Below are 17,182 nucleotides of genomic sequence, written 5' to 3'. Positions count from 1 at the left end.
AGTTTTTTATCGGCCTCTTGCATCAGCTCATAACAATACTTATTTAATACAAAAGTTCTGCGGTTTATTTGTGCACAAAATATGGCACTCCCAATAGAAATGACATGAAAGAATAATACGGAAGTAATAAAAATGAGATTAAAAGCCTGTATCAAAAGATTAAATAAAATATTCAATAAAAAGTAAACCTAACCTAACTTAAAATCGGTAAAACAGAACTACGGCAGCATCCTCTTAATCTATACGGAATAAAAACGAAAGAAACCGAGATATAGGCATCGCCTTGGCTTTATTAATTGTTTAAAATTATTTACTAATTGTTTACGCGATTAAAAAGTAAGCTGGAGATACAAGATATTCGCACTCAATTTTTCCTAAAATTAAAAAAAATTATATAATATTAAAGTGATATTAAAAAATTATAAATCTAAAAGAAATATTTTTATTTTTTCAATTATTATAAGCAAAAATTTTCTTTATTTTTTTTTAGACGTATGATTCGAGCATCAAATGTCAATTTTTCATTACGTCATTTTCGAATTTCTAACAGAGGATTTTTTTTGCGCATCTTTTTGGAAAAAAACAAAGAGATTTACACTTTTAACGCTTCATAACACAATATAAAGCAAATTCGACATAAGGGATTACAAAAGTATAGTAAAAAAGTAATAAAAAATGTAATAAAAAAAATTGAAATATTTTACATCGTATAAAATTTTCATTTATAACGAATAACGAAAGAATAATTTCCACGAAATCGAGATACAGATTTCACAGACATCTTGTCTTTATTAATTGTTTAAAATTATTTACTAATTGTTTATGCTATTTAGAAATAAACTAAAGATAAAAGTTTTTTCTTAAATCTTATAAATACGAAGTTTGAAAAAATATTTCTTATAATTTTTTTTCAATTATTAAAGTAAAATTTTCTTTATCAGACATATAATTCGAACGTCAAGTGTCAACATAGAAAAAAAATACTAAATTCGACAAGGAATTATAAGTCTAGTGATTCAAAAAATAACATATTTTTTAACATCGTGTAAAATTGTTATATATATATACGATGTTAAAAAGTATCATATTTTTCGATTCGCTACACTCCTATAATCCCATGATATATACTCCAATTTGTCTGCAATTAAACGGCGCTCTTCGTTAGAGTTGATATAAACTTGGGTTCGCTTAATTAGTTTACTCATTAAAAGTCCATAGTCGTGCATTTATACATTAAATCAATTTGTATCAAGAATATTCCTCAATATTTACAATACAATATTTACTTTACAATACAATAGTAAAGTACCTTTTTTATAATGTTATAATTTAAATTAAAAATTTATTATTTTTATTTTCACTTTTTCATCGATTTCGCGATTCTCGTCATCTGGTTCCCGAATAATTTTCAACAGGTATGTCGTACTTTAATCTTTCAAATCTCAATTCTCTGCTTTGGAAAAGGGCCACATGTCGATACTTTTTTCGTGAAAAAATTCGAAAATATACGTTTTGTTAGATTTATTAATCTTACATTTAATTTAAATATTTTAATATTTTAATATTCAATATTTTTATACATATGTTTAATTAAGAAAATAATATTTAGTTGAAAGGTTCCGTCAAGTTAACACATTTTTTCCGGTGAAATGATAAATTAATCACGCGGTACCTATTTTTATTTTCAGAGCTAGAAAAAATCCGCGAAAATAAAATGTAAAAAAAAAAATAAAAAAAATAAAAAAAAAAAATAAATAAAAAAATAAAAAAATAAAAATAAAAAAGTGTCGGTGTGGTTTTTTCTGCTAAAGTCTAAAATCTCGCGATCGCACATCGAAGGAGAGCGACGAAGGGTGATGGCAGCTCCGGAAAATTGCAGCGCGCATTTCGGATTCTAGGACGTGCGAAGAGGTCGTTGAAAAAGCGATAGGAGGAGAAGGAGACGAGACAAAAGATTAGGCCGGGTCCTCGAAACCTTCGGGGACTTGATGGAAGTGGAAACCAGGAGTACCCCATGCGTATTCTCCCTGTCTCTTTCTACGTGCGGACGGACTTTCCTTTCACCATATAACTTCGGTTCGCGTGCGTGCGTGCGTGCGTGCGCGCACGCACGTGTATCTGTAGTATGTGGGTGACGTCACTAAAAGCTCTCTCGCCGCTAATGCATTTGCGGAGAGGGATCCTTGGAGGAGGGGTGGGAGGGGGAGGTGGAGGAAAGAGGTGGCGCCAGTGCCGTATCTATGGAGCGTGAAGAATCGACGGCGAAATCATCGCCGAGAGATGAATTGATACGCCGGAAGAAAAAAGAAAATACATAACTTACTAGGCCTGCAACAATCAAGTATCACGAAAAAAAAATTTTTATTTTTTAATTAAACATTTTTTTATTATTTTATTTTTTAATTAAACATTTAATTATTATTTATTTTTTAATTAAAAATTTTCTACTTTGACATGAAATACAAAATATCTTGAAAATATTTAGTTATTGATAATCCTATCTTAATATTTTTTTTTTGATAAAGTAGACAAATTAATTGTTGCAAAAACGCATAGAAATATATACAATTTTCAATATATTTTTCTTAAAAACAATTAAACATTTCCTTTACAATTGATTGATCTTATTATTCTGTGTATTAAAGTAGGATAAAAGTATTAAAGTAGGATTACCGAAAACTGAATGTTTTACAAAATATTTTGAATTTTATGTTAAAATACGATATCTCTTTCAAGCCACTTTATTTTAGTGTTTTGAAAAGCTCTTAAGATAAGCTATACATATAGATAGCTGAATATGTAATAAAAAATAGGGGTTTCCATTTAAATACTTTATAGTAAATTTTACGTACTCTTAATAATGTTATTTATAGTCACAAAAAAATTATTTCTTAATGTTATTCAAAAGAATAATCTTGATTGATGATTTTTTTATTCGAAAAGATGCGCAAAATCCTGTATTAGAAATTCGAAAATGACGTATGCAAGTGTGACGTATATTTCCTTTTTTTACACCGTCAGCAAACTGGATCTTTTAAAAGTTTCCTCCATATTATTTTTTTATGTTCTGGACTTTGAAAAAATAAAAAAATCTAAATTATTTATTAATATCTCTATTATAATATACAGATTTTAAAGCTAAATATTAAACTAAAATATTAACTATTAAAAATATTAATTATTTATACAAAACGAAATTTGGAAATTTGCTTGAGAGTTGAAAGATCCAGATTGCTGACGAAGGGTTAATATATTCTAATTGTTCCCCTTATTACTATAATATATATATATATATATATATATATATATATATATAATGTAATAATATGAGCATTTATTGTTATATATATAAAACAGAAATTATTTGTCCAAAATAACATAAGCAAAAGTTTAAAAAACGATATATCCAGTTGCATGAATCAAATATATTTGTTTTTTTAACTAATTGAATAAAGCATTCGTTATTTGTTCTCGATGCAAAATGACAGCGCGGTGTAAACCGAATTAAACCGTACTCTTTTGTTTTGCTAACCGCGCTCCGAAAATCATGATGAAATATTTGTAACTAATTGGGCCGCGAATCCAAAATAAAAATAATACATAAAATAAACAGAGAAATGTCGAAAAGTGCAACGTGTATATATATATGTATATTTTTTAAATTTATATTATTCCATTTGTAAAATTCAGACTTTAAATTGCGGATTTAAAAAAGCTACAATAAAAGATCAATATGACAAAAAATAAAATAATATAATTAAAAGAATAATAAAATATAAAACAAAAAAAATATAAAATAAAATTAAAAAACATAAAATAATACCTAATATATAATAATATAATAAGAATGAAAGATGTATCTCTTTGTGTTCATTAATATAAATATTATTAACAAATATTATATATTTCAATTAGTTTATTAAAATTGTTGGTATTCTCAACCAATGCGAGCAATATTATTGTAATTATTGTCTGTAAATACATTCATCAATAATATATAAACAGTAGCATATATTATTCGAATATATATATATATATTTATTAGAATTTTATATATTTATTATTATATATTATTATATATTATATATTATATATTATTATATATTATATATTTTATTATATATTATATATTGTTATATATTATATATTGTTATATATTATATATTGTTATATATTATATATTGTTATATATTATATATTATTATGACTAATATTTATTAGAACTATTGTTGTAGGATTTAAAGGGGAAGAAGTCCGCCTCCTTTATTTGAAGTCCTCGACTCCGCGTTCCCGAAATTAGTATATATCGTTTTCTTCTTATTTATTTATACGCATGTCTTGCACGAATAAGCAAATGCCTACCACAGGATCCTTGAAACGGGTCTAAAGGTAATCGCGATGTAAAAATCGGACGGATCCCGAAGAGTCTTAATCCTTATTTTGACAAGTTGGACAGAATAGACAGAATGACAGGGGCACGTCGTCTTTAGTCGACTCGTCGTCCCTCTGCCACAATATCGAGATAAAAAAAGAGGGGAAAAAAAGAAAACACAAAACAAGCTGTAATCTGCATCTGCCTATCTACATTGAATTTTAGACGACGATATACTCTGAAAAAAATCCATGTACTTTCATATGGAAATTATTATACTTGTTCAAAACTGGAAAAATTGCTTAATTATCACTGTAATTTTTTCCATATGTTTTAAAGTAAAAATACATATATTAATGTAAAATTATTATTATTATAAAATTATGTTTTTATGCAAGAATCACAATCTTCCATATTAGCTTGATTATGCTGAGTAAAAAATCCATTATCATGTAATTTCACACAAATATTTTTTTCAGCGTATACTTGTGCGTGTTCGATGAATATCTTTTATTTTAATAAAGATGAACAAGATTTTTTCTTTATTTTTTTACTTTTCCCCCTCTGATCTTTCGAGAATAAATTTACGCTTTACGTCATTTTTCTAGATTTGTCTACATTGAATTCTCAGATTGGATTTAAAAAAGCGAAAATCTTGAAAAAAAACTCGAGAATCTCATATTTACTGTAATAAAAAATTACTGATTATAAAAAAATCCTCAACATCCAAGATTACTAAACCTAACCGTTCTATATTAAAACTCCCTCGAGAAATTAAACGCGAAATAAAAAAATTGTTGATCTATCTGATTAAAAAGCTCTATAGCTTGATTTGAGGACATTTCTAGATTCATAATTATAATTGAAACTTACCGATACTTCGACACTGATGGGAAATAGAAGACGATAATAACATTTGTGCAATAGAGAACTGAAATTTTGAAATCGCGAAATGTTGATTCAATTATAAAATCAGTCTTGCCACTAGAATTCCACGCAGTGCAGCGAACCGAATTACTACGAGATTCCTACTTAAAATAGTTGGTTCATTCATTCTCAGGTGGCAGCACATATTGGATAAAGTTTCAAATTTTATACTTAGGATTTATATTTATATGCTACATAAATAAACATATATATTTTTTCTTTTTTACAGAAATTTTTGTTATGTTTTAGAATTTTTTTATCTTGATTATAAAAATATTAATTCATTCATATGCATATACATATATAAAATTATATATAAATAAATTTTAATATATGTATAAATGAATTATATATAAATAAATTTTAATATATGTATAAATAAATTTTATATAAATAAATATATAAAAAAATTATATATAAAAGTATATTATATACAAATGTTTTACAATACAAGATAAAATATTCTAAAGATGGCAAAAATTTATGAATTTATTTAAAAAACTAACAAAAGCGATAAAGAGTATAAAGATGTAAAGTAATTTTAATTATTAGTTAGTAACTTCAATTTGAACAAAATTGAGACACGATTTTAAAAAATGACGAGAAAAAAATATAAGATTTTAATTGTACCAATTTTCAATGATTCATATAAATTCATGTAGAGAATATATTCACACGATATAAAGATCTCGAAAGATAAATAATTTCAATTAAAAAATGTTAAATGTAATATTATCTCTGTTTCTTCTATCTACTTTTTTTAATCTTAATGCACATTTCCTCAAATAAATACAGTTAAATAATTAAAGCCACAATTACCCATTAATTATACAAATTATTGGATCAAAAAATAATCACCATATTGATTTTATAAAATTTTTTTTCATAAACTCATTGAGTTTATTATATCCTATGAAAATGATCGAGTGGAAGAATTTAATTGAAGATGGAATAAATGTAAACTTACCTCGAGACGTTGTAAGAGTAGATCCAAAATCATGAGAATCTTGTTGCTTAACAAAACGGCTTCTATATTCTCGATGTTTTCACTGATGCTCGCTTTGTAGACTCGACACAATAATATAAGTGCTCTGAAATATTAAATAAAAGTAAAAAATGTGTTGTAGTATTGATCCAAAAATCGATTCTATTACATCTAGAGTTACTACTTACTTATTCGGTAAATTATACGACGTATTTTGTGCATTTAAGCCTAGATTTAATAAGTTAGTCAATGTGTCGAATCCATTCAAGCATCTGAAGGCGTCTTGATCGAATGAACACTGAAACAGAAGACAACAATAACTAAATAAATAGAATATAATGATGTGGACAGTGTTGTGCTTAGATAATTTTAAAATTTAGCTAGATAAAGATGAAATACAAATATGTAAATTCATCTTAGATAAGATGATTGTTTTAAATATATCTGGATAAAAGATAAAATCATATGGCAATTCAGCTAGATAATTTTCTAGATAATTTTTAATTTAATTAAAAAAAAAATGCAAATTATAAAATATATGTATTGATATATTTATTTATAAATTTATATCGCTTACTGCTTAAGTTCTACTATTTAAGTATTTTTATGTGCTATGATTCTAAACCAAAATTATCTACATAATTATCTACAAAATTATTCTACATAATTTAGTAAAGATAATACTTTTTTTTCATCTAAGATGCAGATATAGATAATACATATTTTCATTATCTATATAAAGATAAGACAATGCTCTTTTTCTTCTGTAGAACTTACAGATTTGGAGAAGGCTCGAACAATTTCGCCCAAGAAACGTTCCAAGGCAGCGAGTGCGACAGTCGACCACGCGGATTTGGAATGATTGTTGTACAATCTATCTAACTCTTTCAGATTGCGCCGAAATTTGACCTTATTGGCCGATTCGACGGATAGATTCTGATTACTCTCGTTCTTGCATTTGTCTTCCCACTCCTGTCCGCGCAAGGTCATGCGCTGTTTAATCTTCCTACATCGACGCTTCAGCGCTTTCTGCTTCTCTTTCGCGGCCTTGCTGCTGTTCGCGTTGTTGTTATTGATGACGGTGATCGGGACGTCTCGTATTTGGGCGATATTAAAACGTTGGAGCTCGTCCCGCGATGGCTCGCGGTTGTCGTGCGCGTTTCTCACCGCTTCGAGATGCGCCTTCCCTTTCAGGTGGCTCAGAAGGTGTACTTCGTTAGTTATCTGCAAAATATATACAAATTTGTAATGTCTTATTCAGAGAAAAAAAGATATATTATACAGGTTTTATTTTAAATAATTGCTATTTTTCGAAAATCATTTTTTAAAAGTATGTAGTTGCATTTTGCAATTGTACATTTATTAAATCATAAGACTAAGTTATACTTAGAGAATTATTAAGGCAGTATTATTGAAAAATGAGTAAGACAGACATTTTCAAATTTATTTCATACATACGACAAGACGTCTCTGTCTCAAAATCTTATGACTTTTGTATGAAACATTTTTCGATGGAAGCCTTATCAAAAAATAGTTGGTTTAAAATATTTAAATTATTATTTAATTTATTTAAATGTAAATTATTTAATATAAATATATAATATATATATTTTTAAATATATACATATATACATATATAAATTAATATACATATTTACTTATTTAATATATTAAATATGAATATTAAATATATAAATATTTAAAATGGGACATTGATGAAAACTTACAATCGTGCCGCATAGAGAACACTGTTTCTGAGCGGGATAAGATTTTAGAGTGGGTGGTACTTCCTCCGATCTCAAGATTGAAGATTCGACGGCGCGTTGCCGAATGTGCTCGATATTCTCCACGTGTCGTCTGGCGGATTCCTGCTGCTTCTGCGCTATCTTCTTTTGCAGCTCTTCCTGATTAGCCAGTTGAGCCGCGTGAAGCGCCGATAAGCGTTCTTCGCGATCTCGTGCCTTTTCCCTCGCTAATTCCTATTTAGAGTTCAAACCACGAGTTAGTAAAGAAGTATTTAACGATGAAAAAAACAATTGTGATAAAGATAATAATAATTATATTCACCTGCCGTTCTTTTTCTCTTTCAAGCTGCATTTTACCAACTCTCTCCTCGCGTTCTCGTCGCGCTTGATTCATCTTTTGTATTCTTAGCTGTCGTTCCGCTTCCAAAGCTCTTCGACGCTCTTCGGCTGCGGCTTCTTTAGCAGCTTTTTCCTCCTGTCGACGTTGACGTTCCTCTTGAATTCCCTAAGTGATAAGTCATTTATTAAAACAAGTCAATTATTAAAACGAGAGCTATTAATATAATATTAATTATATAAATTAATAATATAAATTATATATATATATATATATATATATATATATATATACTATACACAATATTATTAATATAATATGTTAATATGATGTGTATATTTCAATATCAATGCAGCAATATATAAATATTACATGTAATATTAATATATTGTAGATATATTGAACATACATTTATTATATTATATATTAAAAATGTATAAATATATAATATTTAAATATACATATATAATAAAAATATATAATATATAAAAATATATAAATTATATATTATATACATTATATTATATAATTATATTAATAACTTATATATAAATACATATTTAAAAAATTCCCCACAAATTGAAAATCTTCAAATATGCAGGCATATGATATTATTTCTTTTTGTTAGAAAATATATACACCTGCAATCTTTCCTCCTGCTCCTGGCACAACGCCATAAAATCGTGCCTCTTATTCTGCGCCTCCAGTTCATTGATAAAAGCTATCTCCTTCAATTTCGAGTCCTCGTCGTGCGCCTTCCTCACAATTTCCAACAAATGCTGCGTCCTATTTTCCTCCGCCCTTTTAAGCCTCATCTCCATCCTGATCCGTTTGTCCTCTATCAATTGATTCTTCGCGCTCTTGACATCCTCCACTTTGTTCAAGAGCTCTCGCAATCGTTGCGACTTCTCCATCAGCAACTTTTGACGTTTGTGCTGCGCGCAAGCCTGCTTCGCCTGGTACCTTCTCAACGTCTCGGGAAGGGATCTCTTTCGCGACGGAGACGACAGTTTTTGATGCAATTCCAAGGCGCGTCCCGGATGACGAGCCACCAAAGCGCGCAACTGCGCGAGAGTGTCGACCCGTTCGGCCCAAGACATTCCCTCCAACATATTTTCGTACCTGCAATTTCAATTTATATTAACAAAATGTGGCAACAATATCGAGATAGGGTGGTTCATAAGTTCGGAAAAAATGTGAACCACAAAAGTTGTAGGGCTCAATATAAGGCACCTGATGATGACCTTGAATTTGATCTAAGGATCAAATTTAGTCATTTCAAGGTCAACTTAATCTTTTTCTGACCACTATTTCCGAAGATAATTGGCAGTTGCCGAACTTTTGAACCATCCTGTACAAATGTCCAGCTTATAGGTACCTATCCTCCAAGCTGATGTCATCAGTAACATTGCTGAGCGACACCGTAGGCTCGTCTTCCATTTCAAGGACCATTTCGCCATCCGTCTCGTCCGTTTCCGTGTCGACGTCGATCTCGCTGGACTCCAATTCCATAATTTGTCGCTTCAAGGACGCCTCTTCGTCCGACAGCTGCTGAGATCTCTGGGAGTCCGCTTCCTCCGTCTTTCTCTCTTCCTCCAAAATGATTCTCTCCCTCTCCGCCTGTGCAGCCATGAACTGTTGAATGCGTTTCTCGAGTAGCTCCGCGTCGTTCTTAAATATAGCTGCGATCACCGACGTTGAATTGTCGCACAGATTTAAAGTATTCTTCTTCAGTGTATCTTCGAGATTACTCTTGATCGTAGACGTCATAAATTCTCCCTTCACCTTCTCAACCTCGTTGTTCATGTTCTTGCCAGTTTTTCCCACAATGCATTTCTTCCTCTGCTTGTTATTCCCATCGGGAGTGTAACTGGTCTTCTTTATCTTCTCCGATGGACTCTCTATGGACAAGGCTGGCAAGGATAGAGCAGTGCTTGGTTTGTGAAAGCGCGTAGACATGTTTAAGTTGTGGGTGCTCCCTCTTCTACAGCGGTTCCTAACTGTCTGCCAGCCATCGCTCTCATCCTTTGTCTTTGGAGGTACCGTTGGTTTGGTTAAAACTTCCACCGATCCATTTATGTCTCTATTTTGATCTTTCTTTAAGATGTTTTGTTCCGATAACTGAAAAAAATATATTTTGAATTAATTTAAATTAAAATCTGTGCGAATTTTGTGATAAAAATATAAATGTTATATAATATTGATAAAAATTCTATCATATATGTATGTGTAAGTACATTATTAATAAAACATCTTGTAAGATATTCTTTAAAAAATATTATATATATATATTTTTTTTTTCAATAAATTTATTGTTAGAATATATGAAATATGATTCGCAAAATAAACCCATTCCTTAAAACATAACAAGGAGATACCTTGTTTTCTGGAGTTTGAAATCGTCCTCTCACAATAACAGACGTCCCGGGCCTCGTTTTATTCGAAGCGTGTAAATTCTTGTCGCTTAAACAAGTCTTACTTCTAATAAACTTTGGAGCTTCGCTCGAAGTCGACGGTTGCGCTTTGGATTTCGTTTGCGACACAGTCGAGTAAGCAGGTCTATTTGCATTCATCATTACAGGGCCGGATGATGCATTACGGATATCCTTATTATTCGATTTATCAGCGATTTCATGGGGGGGATGTTTATTTACTTGACAATTAACTGGATTAATTTTTTCTGAAGGATTCTGAGCGATGGGTGTTTTTACATTCACTCTCTCAGTATTAATATGACTGTTTTCGCGCCTTTTAATACTGTCTTTCTTAACTTTGGCGTTAATTTCGTGCTTTCCTAATCCAACGTTACTTTTATCACACGACAATTTGCTGTCCATATTTTTTCCCTCCATCTTACCATCTTTCATACTAACTTCGCAGTTGCTACAAGAAGACGGTTGAATATCTTTGTCACTTTTATACTGTTCTCGCTTCTCCACAGATAAGTTGGAATCGGTTAACTTTGCAACGTTACTGTGCAAGTCCTTAGTTTGTTTAGAATTATTCCTAACATCCATCTTATTTTTAGAATCGCACGCGAAACTATTCCCCTTCGATTGCACAGTCTGTTTCACAAATACTTTCAGCGCTTTGCTCGACGCGGATTTTTCCTTGTTCACCGTTTGACTCCCGTTCTTGCGTTTCTCTTTGATATCAGAGGAACAATTCTTGCAAACGTTGTTTTTATTATCCTTCAATAGTTTATGGACGAATTCTTCCTTCACATGATTAACTTTATTATCCGTTGCAATTTTATTTTCACATATGGTTTGCTCAACTGGACTCTTGCAAACAAATTCTGTCGGACTAACTCTCTGCAAGGGACTAGTACATTTGGGAGTTATTGTAGAATTCCACATACGACAGGGAGAAGTCTTCCTGACCTCCCACGCCAGAGGTGTTCGCCTCAATGGTGGCGAGGAATTCTCATAAGCCCACTTGACTTTAAACCATTCTATTAAGTTGTGAAAGTCCCGAGTGTAATTTTCCAGCACCAGAATGACTTCTTTACATTCGGAGATATTTTCATCCTCCTCGCATGTTTGATAAATACCGTCGACTGCTCTTTGCAAATTTCCAAATAGAAATGCCCAGTATCGTGCCTGTAATTCTGTACAAATAATATACATTAGTAAGAGTTGTATAATTTATTCTCTTACAAAAAACATTTTAACATAATTGCAGAAGTTTTATAAGATCTCTCTCTCTCTCTCTCTCTCTTAATGAATTATTTGAACTATTCTAATTTTAAAAATTACATAAATGAAGAGAAACCGTCTATTATTAAAATTCAGTGAATAATTATATATAGAATAATTTTATTCTATATAAAAATTATTATTTAGTACTCATTATTATTTAAAATTATTTAATAAATAATATAAAATTATGATTTAAATATTAATAAATTACTTCATATTTTTTAAAGTATTTACAATATTTCTAAATGTTATTTTCTAGTTCTTTTTTACAAAAGAAAGGTTGCCTTACCAGATTTCTTGTCACGACCTGTAGAAGCAGATCTCACTCTCGTAGTTGGTTTCATAGATCGCTTTGTTGTGCCTGACTGAACCTGCCTTGGCACACTGGGCGGTTTCTTTGTGATTTTCTCTATATTATCATTACCAACAGGCACATTAAATGCTACCAAGTTCCTGGCTGCACGTCCTTCTTCCTGAAGGAGTAACCTGACGTCTGCCATTTTACAGGTTCCTAAATTGACAAACAAGGCAGAATTTAAAAAATTTAGAATACTGTTTATCAATCATTAAACTTGTCAAAATTTGAGAAATAAAATATAACATAAAGCATATTCAATGAAAAAAAAAATTGTATAATATATTTAATAAATATACACATTAAATTATATATTATATACATATTAATTTTATATTACGTATAATTTTTATAATATACAGAATAGTTTGATAGACAATTATACATAAAGAAATGCTAAGACAGGATTAAACCTTAGCATCATGCAACGACCTACGAGTAATGTCATCCGGTCTTGCCGAGGTTGTATCCTTGTAATTTAAAAAAAAAAAAATATATATATATATATTTTTTTTTTTTTTTTTTTTTTGAGAGATAAACAAAGATGACAGACGGACCGACACGTCGACACAGAGGCTGTATCTCGTATACACGCTAATATTTACACTTGTCAAACATACGACTTACGTCACGCGAACGCGTTTTTACAAACGTGCGACTTTGCCCGCGTTTTTTCGCGCATTTCGTGATTTTTAACAGTCGATACCTGACAATTACGAGAAGTCGCAGAACGATCCTCCGGCCCTCGCACGATCACGTTTCGTAAATGACATTTGAGGAACGATGCATGACATTTTACGCGCAATTATGTACGTCAAACGGGGGGTAAACACGAGTTTCCTGGCTCTTTGTTGGTTATTCTGGCTGCTGATCGGATTTCTCGCGCATGCGCGATCCCCAGAGGTTGGGTTAGGTAAAGGGAGAGAAAAGGGGGGAGGTAAAGTTAGGTTAGGTTTAGGTTAGGTTAGTCACACATGTATGCGAAAACATGAATGACACATTTGACGTTTGACATTTGACGTTTGAAATTTGACATTTGACGTTTGACATTTGACGTTTGACACGTGATGAAAAATGATGGAATTTCATGTAAGAGAGGTTATGTTATGTTATGTTAGTTAGGTTAGGTTATGTTAGTCACACATGTATGCGAAAACATGAATGACACATTTGACGTTTGACATTTGACGTTTGAAATTTGACGTTTGACATTTGACGTTTGACACGTGATGAAAAATGATGGAATTTCATGTAAGAGAGGTTATGTTATGTTAGTTAGGTTAGGTTACACATGTACGCGACTACCTGAATGAATGACACATGCATTTGACATTTTTGACGTTTGACAAAAAATGATGAAATTTCATGAAAAAAATTGTACTAAAAAATTGTTGGATTCTAATGGCTTTTTTCTACTTCAGGTCAATAAATCTGTATTTTTCTCTCTTTAAAACGAGTCATTTTGCAAAATATTTTGCGACATGATGTGTACATTACTGGAATATTATACGTGATATTATATTTTTAAATAATAATAATGGAAGTAAATAACGTGGACGAGGAAGACGAGAATGTCGTGATTCAAGTATGATAATTTCTAAGAAATTCATTTTTTTTTTAAAGAAAATTTATCATTGTAAACAAAATGAGGAGGTTATATTTATATACATATTTTTCACTATTTTTTTGGTGTGAAATTAAAGTTAAAAATATTAAAAAGAAATTAATGCATGTTACTATTATTCTGTTATTTATTTTTCTTTTAATCTGACAATACCATTTCTTAATTTAAATACAATCTTTGCGTTCTACAAGTTCAAATTACAAAGATAATTCATTTAAGAATAACAAGAAATAATATATAATTTTAATTTATAATTTTAGAATTAATATTGGTGAAAAAACTAACTTGATTTATTTTACAGGGTAGCGCTCTTCATGTACATCTGTCAAAATTGGGTTACACAGACTTCGAAAGCGTATCCATACCTAAGACAACATGTTTGGAAGAGAAGGAATATTTAAATCTTGTAAATTTTATATATTATCTGTAAAATGCATGGATACTCTTAATAAAGTGTAAATTTTACATACTGTGCACTAAAGATATACAATTGTTATTTTTTCAGAATACTACAAGTACCATACAGAAGATTTACACACAATTATTTTCTTTTTACTCCTGGATAATGCAGGTATTTGCATTCTTTGGAAGTAACTATTTGCATAATTGTGCAATTTATATTCTATTTAATTATACTGCATAATATTTACAGGAGAAGAGCATTTCTGAAAAGCAATTGAGCACCATTTTGAATGCAGAAGCTTTGTTGAACGATCATTTTTCTGCAATTAACGATTTTGTAAGCAAGCGCAATGATAATTCTAAAAAGTAATTATTATCCTTTTATATCAAATATTTCTGCGTGTTTATTTATTTATATGTGATGCTGTGTGTATTTTATTTTTATTTCTATAAAGTTTCTAGAATTATGATTAACTGATGGAATTATTTTTTGCAGAATAAGACTGCAGGAATTAATTGTGGCTGGAGTAGTATTAATCTCATCAACGTGCATTTCATGGTGTGAATTTAAGGTGTTACCAACGTTATTCGCATCATCTGCAATCTGCTGCGCTGGTTACATAAAACACTCGCGTTTTCGTGCAAATAGAGATTTAAAAAACGTTATTTCATTACAAAATGAACTTCTTGCCATATGTAAGGAAAGTCTCAAGATTTTGCGACGTAATTATAGAATAAAATTTAATTTCGAAATATGTTTCCAACAATTTTCGTAAGTACTCGTGTAAATTCGTCGAATTTTAGATACACAAATATTTAAATCTATGGGAAACTTGTTTTTATTTGTTTATTTTTGTTTCTATTCTAGGCATATCATGGGGAAAAAGTTGCAATATGTGCAATCTCTAATGGAAACTTTAGTCTCGTTTATGGGAAATATTTCGCATATATATTATCAATGTTCCTTATTAATTGTAAAATTATTGCCGCCAAATGTACTTAACGAAGAATTGTTTACAAAATTCGAATCTAATTCGTTTGAGATATCTAATAAAATCGATTATCAGGCATTGAAGGTAAATAACACAATATTAAATTTTTAAATCTATATTTTTTTATGATAAACTTTTCTCTCTCATCATATATTTTTATATTTCTTTTACAGAAACTGTATCACATCTATCTTCTGGTCCAATCAGAAATGTTGTATTTATTAGCTATTGCATACGATAGCAATACTTGGATATTTTCTCATCAAATGATTCCTGAAACGAAATTAGTTCATATAGTTCGCACCCTAATTAAGGAACTGACAGCACATAAAGTTAAGTTGTCGGAAATCATTAATGCTTATCATAGTTGTAAACTGGAGCCAGTTCGACACAAGTAAGTTGATATGTCCTTATATTTGTATTTAAAATTAAAAATTATGAACAAGACGTCAAGTCAAATATTTTTTTAGGGCACAGAAAGCTAAATGGCAGGACCCGACTGTTCAATTAGATCTGGCATCGTATAAGCTACAGTCGGGTTATAATCAAGTGTTTTCAGTATTTAAAGACATCGATAACTGCATCAGTCAGGAAATTGATAATGAAACGACTGAGATACTGATGCAAAAGTTGGACAAAGCATTCAAAGAGATCGATACAGCTAAGAGTCTGATGGAATTTGTTATTTTATTAACATCAAAATCAAGATTCAGTAAACCGAAGGAGGATCAGTCTGTAACTAATCACACTACGATAGATCAAAATCTCAATTTGCCTGTAATAATGGATTCAGAGCCAGAGATTCTCGATGAAGTATTCGAGGAATATATTAAAGATGATTATTTAGAACCTTTGCACGAAGATACAGACGAGTATACATTGGAGCAGCGAAAACTGGATAAACTTTTGGCGAAGAGTTTTATGAGCGAGTTGAAGGAGGCCCTTGTTGAGAAACATAAATCTATGTCTGAGCGAGAATTTAAGGCCCTGCAACGTTTATATAAAAATATGTCGAAGGATTCTGCATCGAATATTGAAGATAACAATGAGGACTGTCAATTTATACCTATTCCACCACCGATGCCTTCTAACTATATATGGTCATCGAATCCATCAGATGACATTAATTCAAAATATGAAAGAATAATTCCTTCCACTTGTAAGATGAAAAATGATGACTCATCTATTCAAGGAAAGATTGATGACTCGGATTCTAGAAGAGTGCTAAAATACAAAAATACTTTTAATACACCATTCAAAGAAGCCTGCGAGACGGAAGATAGGGAATCATTTTTACCACAGATTCTCCTTGAAACACAAGCTACACAATTTGTTACAAAACTACCACCCACTTTTCTCCAGGAGGAGACATTTGTAGGAAGTGGTGAAAATTCTGAGGATGAAATGATAGACAATTCAAGTGATGAAGAGAACACAAGTAATGAAGAGAATGAAAATTCTTAACAATAAAGCGATATGTACATGATAAGTTTTTGTTATCTTTAAAAATCGATTACTAGATATTTTCAATTGTTTATTGTCTAGCTTTTCGATTTTAATATATTCTGTATGTTTTAGTACATTTTACAGATTTAAAAAAAATTTATATCTTACATTAATATATTTAACTTTTAAATATAATTTAGTGTATTATTTTATTTAAAATAAAATACTTATACTTAAAAATGTAATATAATTAATTAATATATCATTAATAAAATATAATTTTAATTTAAGTAAAA

At 30.2% G+C, this 17,182-nt stretch overlaps 2 protein-coding genes across 7 annotated transcripts in view; one reads left to right on the top strand and one right to left on the bottom strand.

The window, feature by feature from the left end:
- Positions 1-13,325, bottom strand: part of ssp3 (short spindle 3) — a 63,704-nt gene extending 50,379 nt beyond the window's left edge. For 3 of the 5 annotated variants that reach the window (XM_085485701.1, XM_085485702.1, XM_085485705.1), the window contains exons 1-10: positions 13,129-13,325; positions 12,357-12,578; positions 10,745-11,976; positions 9,745-10,487; positions 9,008-9,488; positions 8,352-8,534; positions 8,012-8,263; positions 7,062-7,508; positions 6,473-6,582; positions 6,267-6,390 (exon numbers count right to left, since the gene is read on the bottom strand). In XM_085485701.1, coding sequence (XP_085341827.1) covers positions 6,267-6,390; positions 6,473-6,582; positions 7,062-7,508; positions 8,012-8,263; positions 8,352-8,534; positions 9,008-9,488; positions 9,745-10,487; positions 10,745-11,976; positions 12,357-12,567 — 3,783 coding nt within the window. In that variant the 5' untranslated portion in view covers positions 12,568-12,578; positions 13,129-13,325. Of the gene's footprint in view, positions 1-6,266; positions 6,391-6,472; positions 6,583-7,061; positions 7,509-8,011; positions 8,264-8,351; positions 8,535-9,007; positions 9,489-9,744; positions 10,488-10,744; positions 11,977-12,356; positions 12,579-12,835 lie in introns of all 5 variants that reach the window. The other 2 variants (XM_085485704.1, XM_085485703.1) reach the window with 2 other exon arrangements.
- Positions 13,326-13,376: 51 nt separating this feature from the next.
- Positions 13,377-17,081, top strand: LOC114945434 (uncharacterized). Of its 2 annotated transcripts, XM_029321662.2 has the most exons (9): positions 13,378-13,673; positions 13,844-14,007; positions 14,348-14,452; positions 14,552-14,617; positions 14,699-14,814; positions 14,945-15,220; positions 15,317-15,524; positions 15,614-15,834; positions 15,911-17,081. In XM_029321662.2, exons 2-9 carry the CDS (start codon positions 13,960-13,962, stop codon positions 16,902-16,904), a joined length of 2,034 nt encoding a protein of 677 aa, XP_029177495.1. In that variant the 5' UTR covers positions 13,378-13,673; positions 13,844-13,959; the 3' UTR covers positions 16,905-17,081. The 2 variants fall into 2 exon arrangements, with proteins under 2 accessions (XP_085341832.1, XP_029177495.1); XM_085485706.1 differs by lacking the exon at positions 13,844-14,007 and having other exon boundaries at positions 13,377-13,843.
- The last annotated feature ends 101 nt before the right edge of the window (positions 17,082-17,182 follow it).

This window comes from Nylanderia fulva, unplaced genomic scaffold (assembly GCF_048542155.1).
Source record: "Nylanderia fulva isolate GAGA-0341 unplaced genomic scaffold, ASM4854215v1 Scaffold39, whole genome shotgun sequence".
Lineage (NCBI taxonomy): Eukaryota > Metazoa > Arthropoda > Insecta > Hymenoptera > Formicidae > Nylanderia > Nylanderia fulva.
Note: the sequence above shows the minus strand (reverse complement) of the source record. Positions and strands in the feature narration are given on the sequence as shown.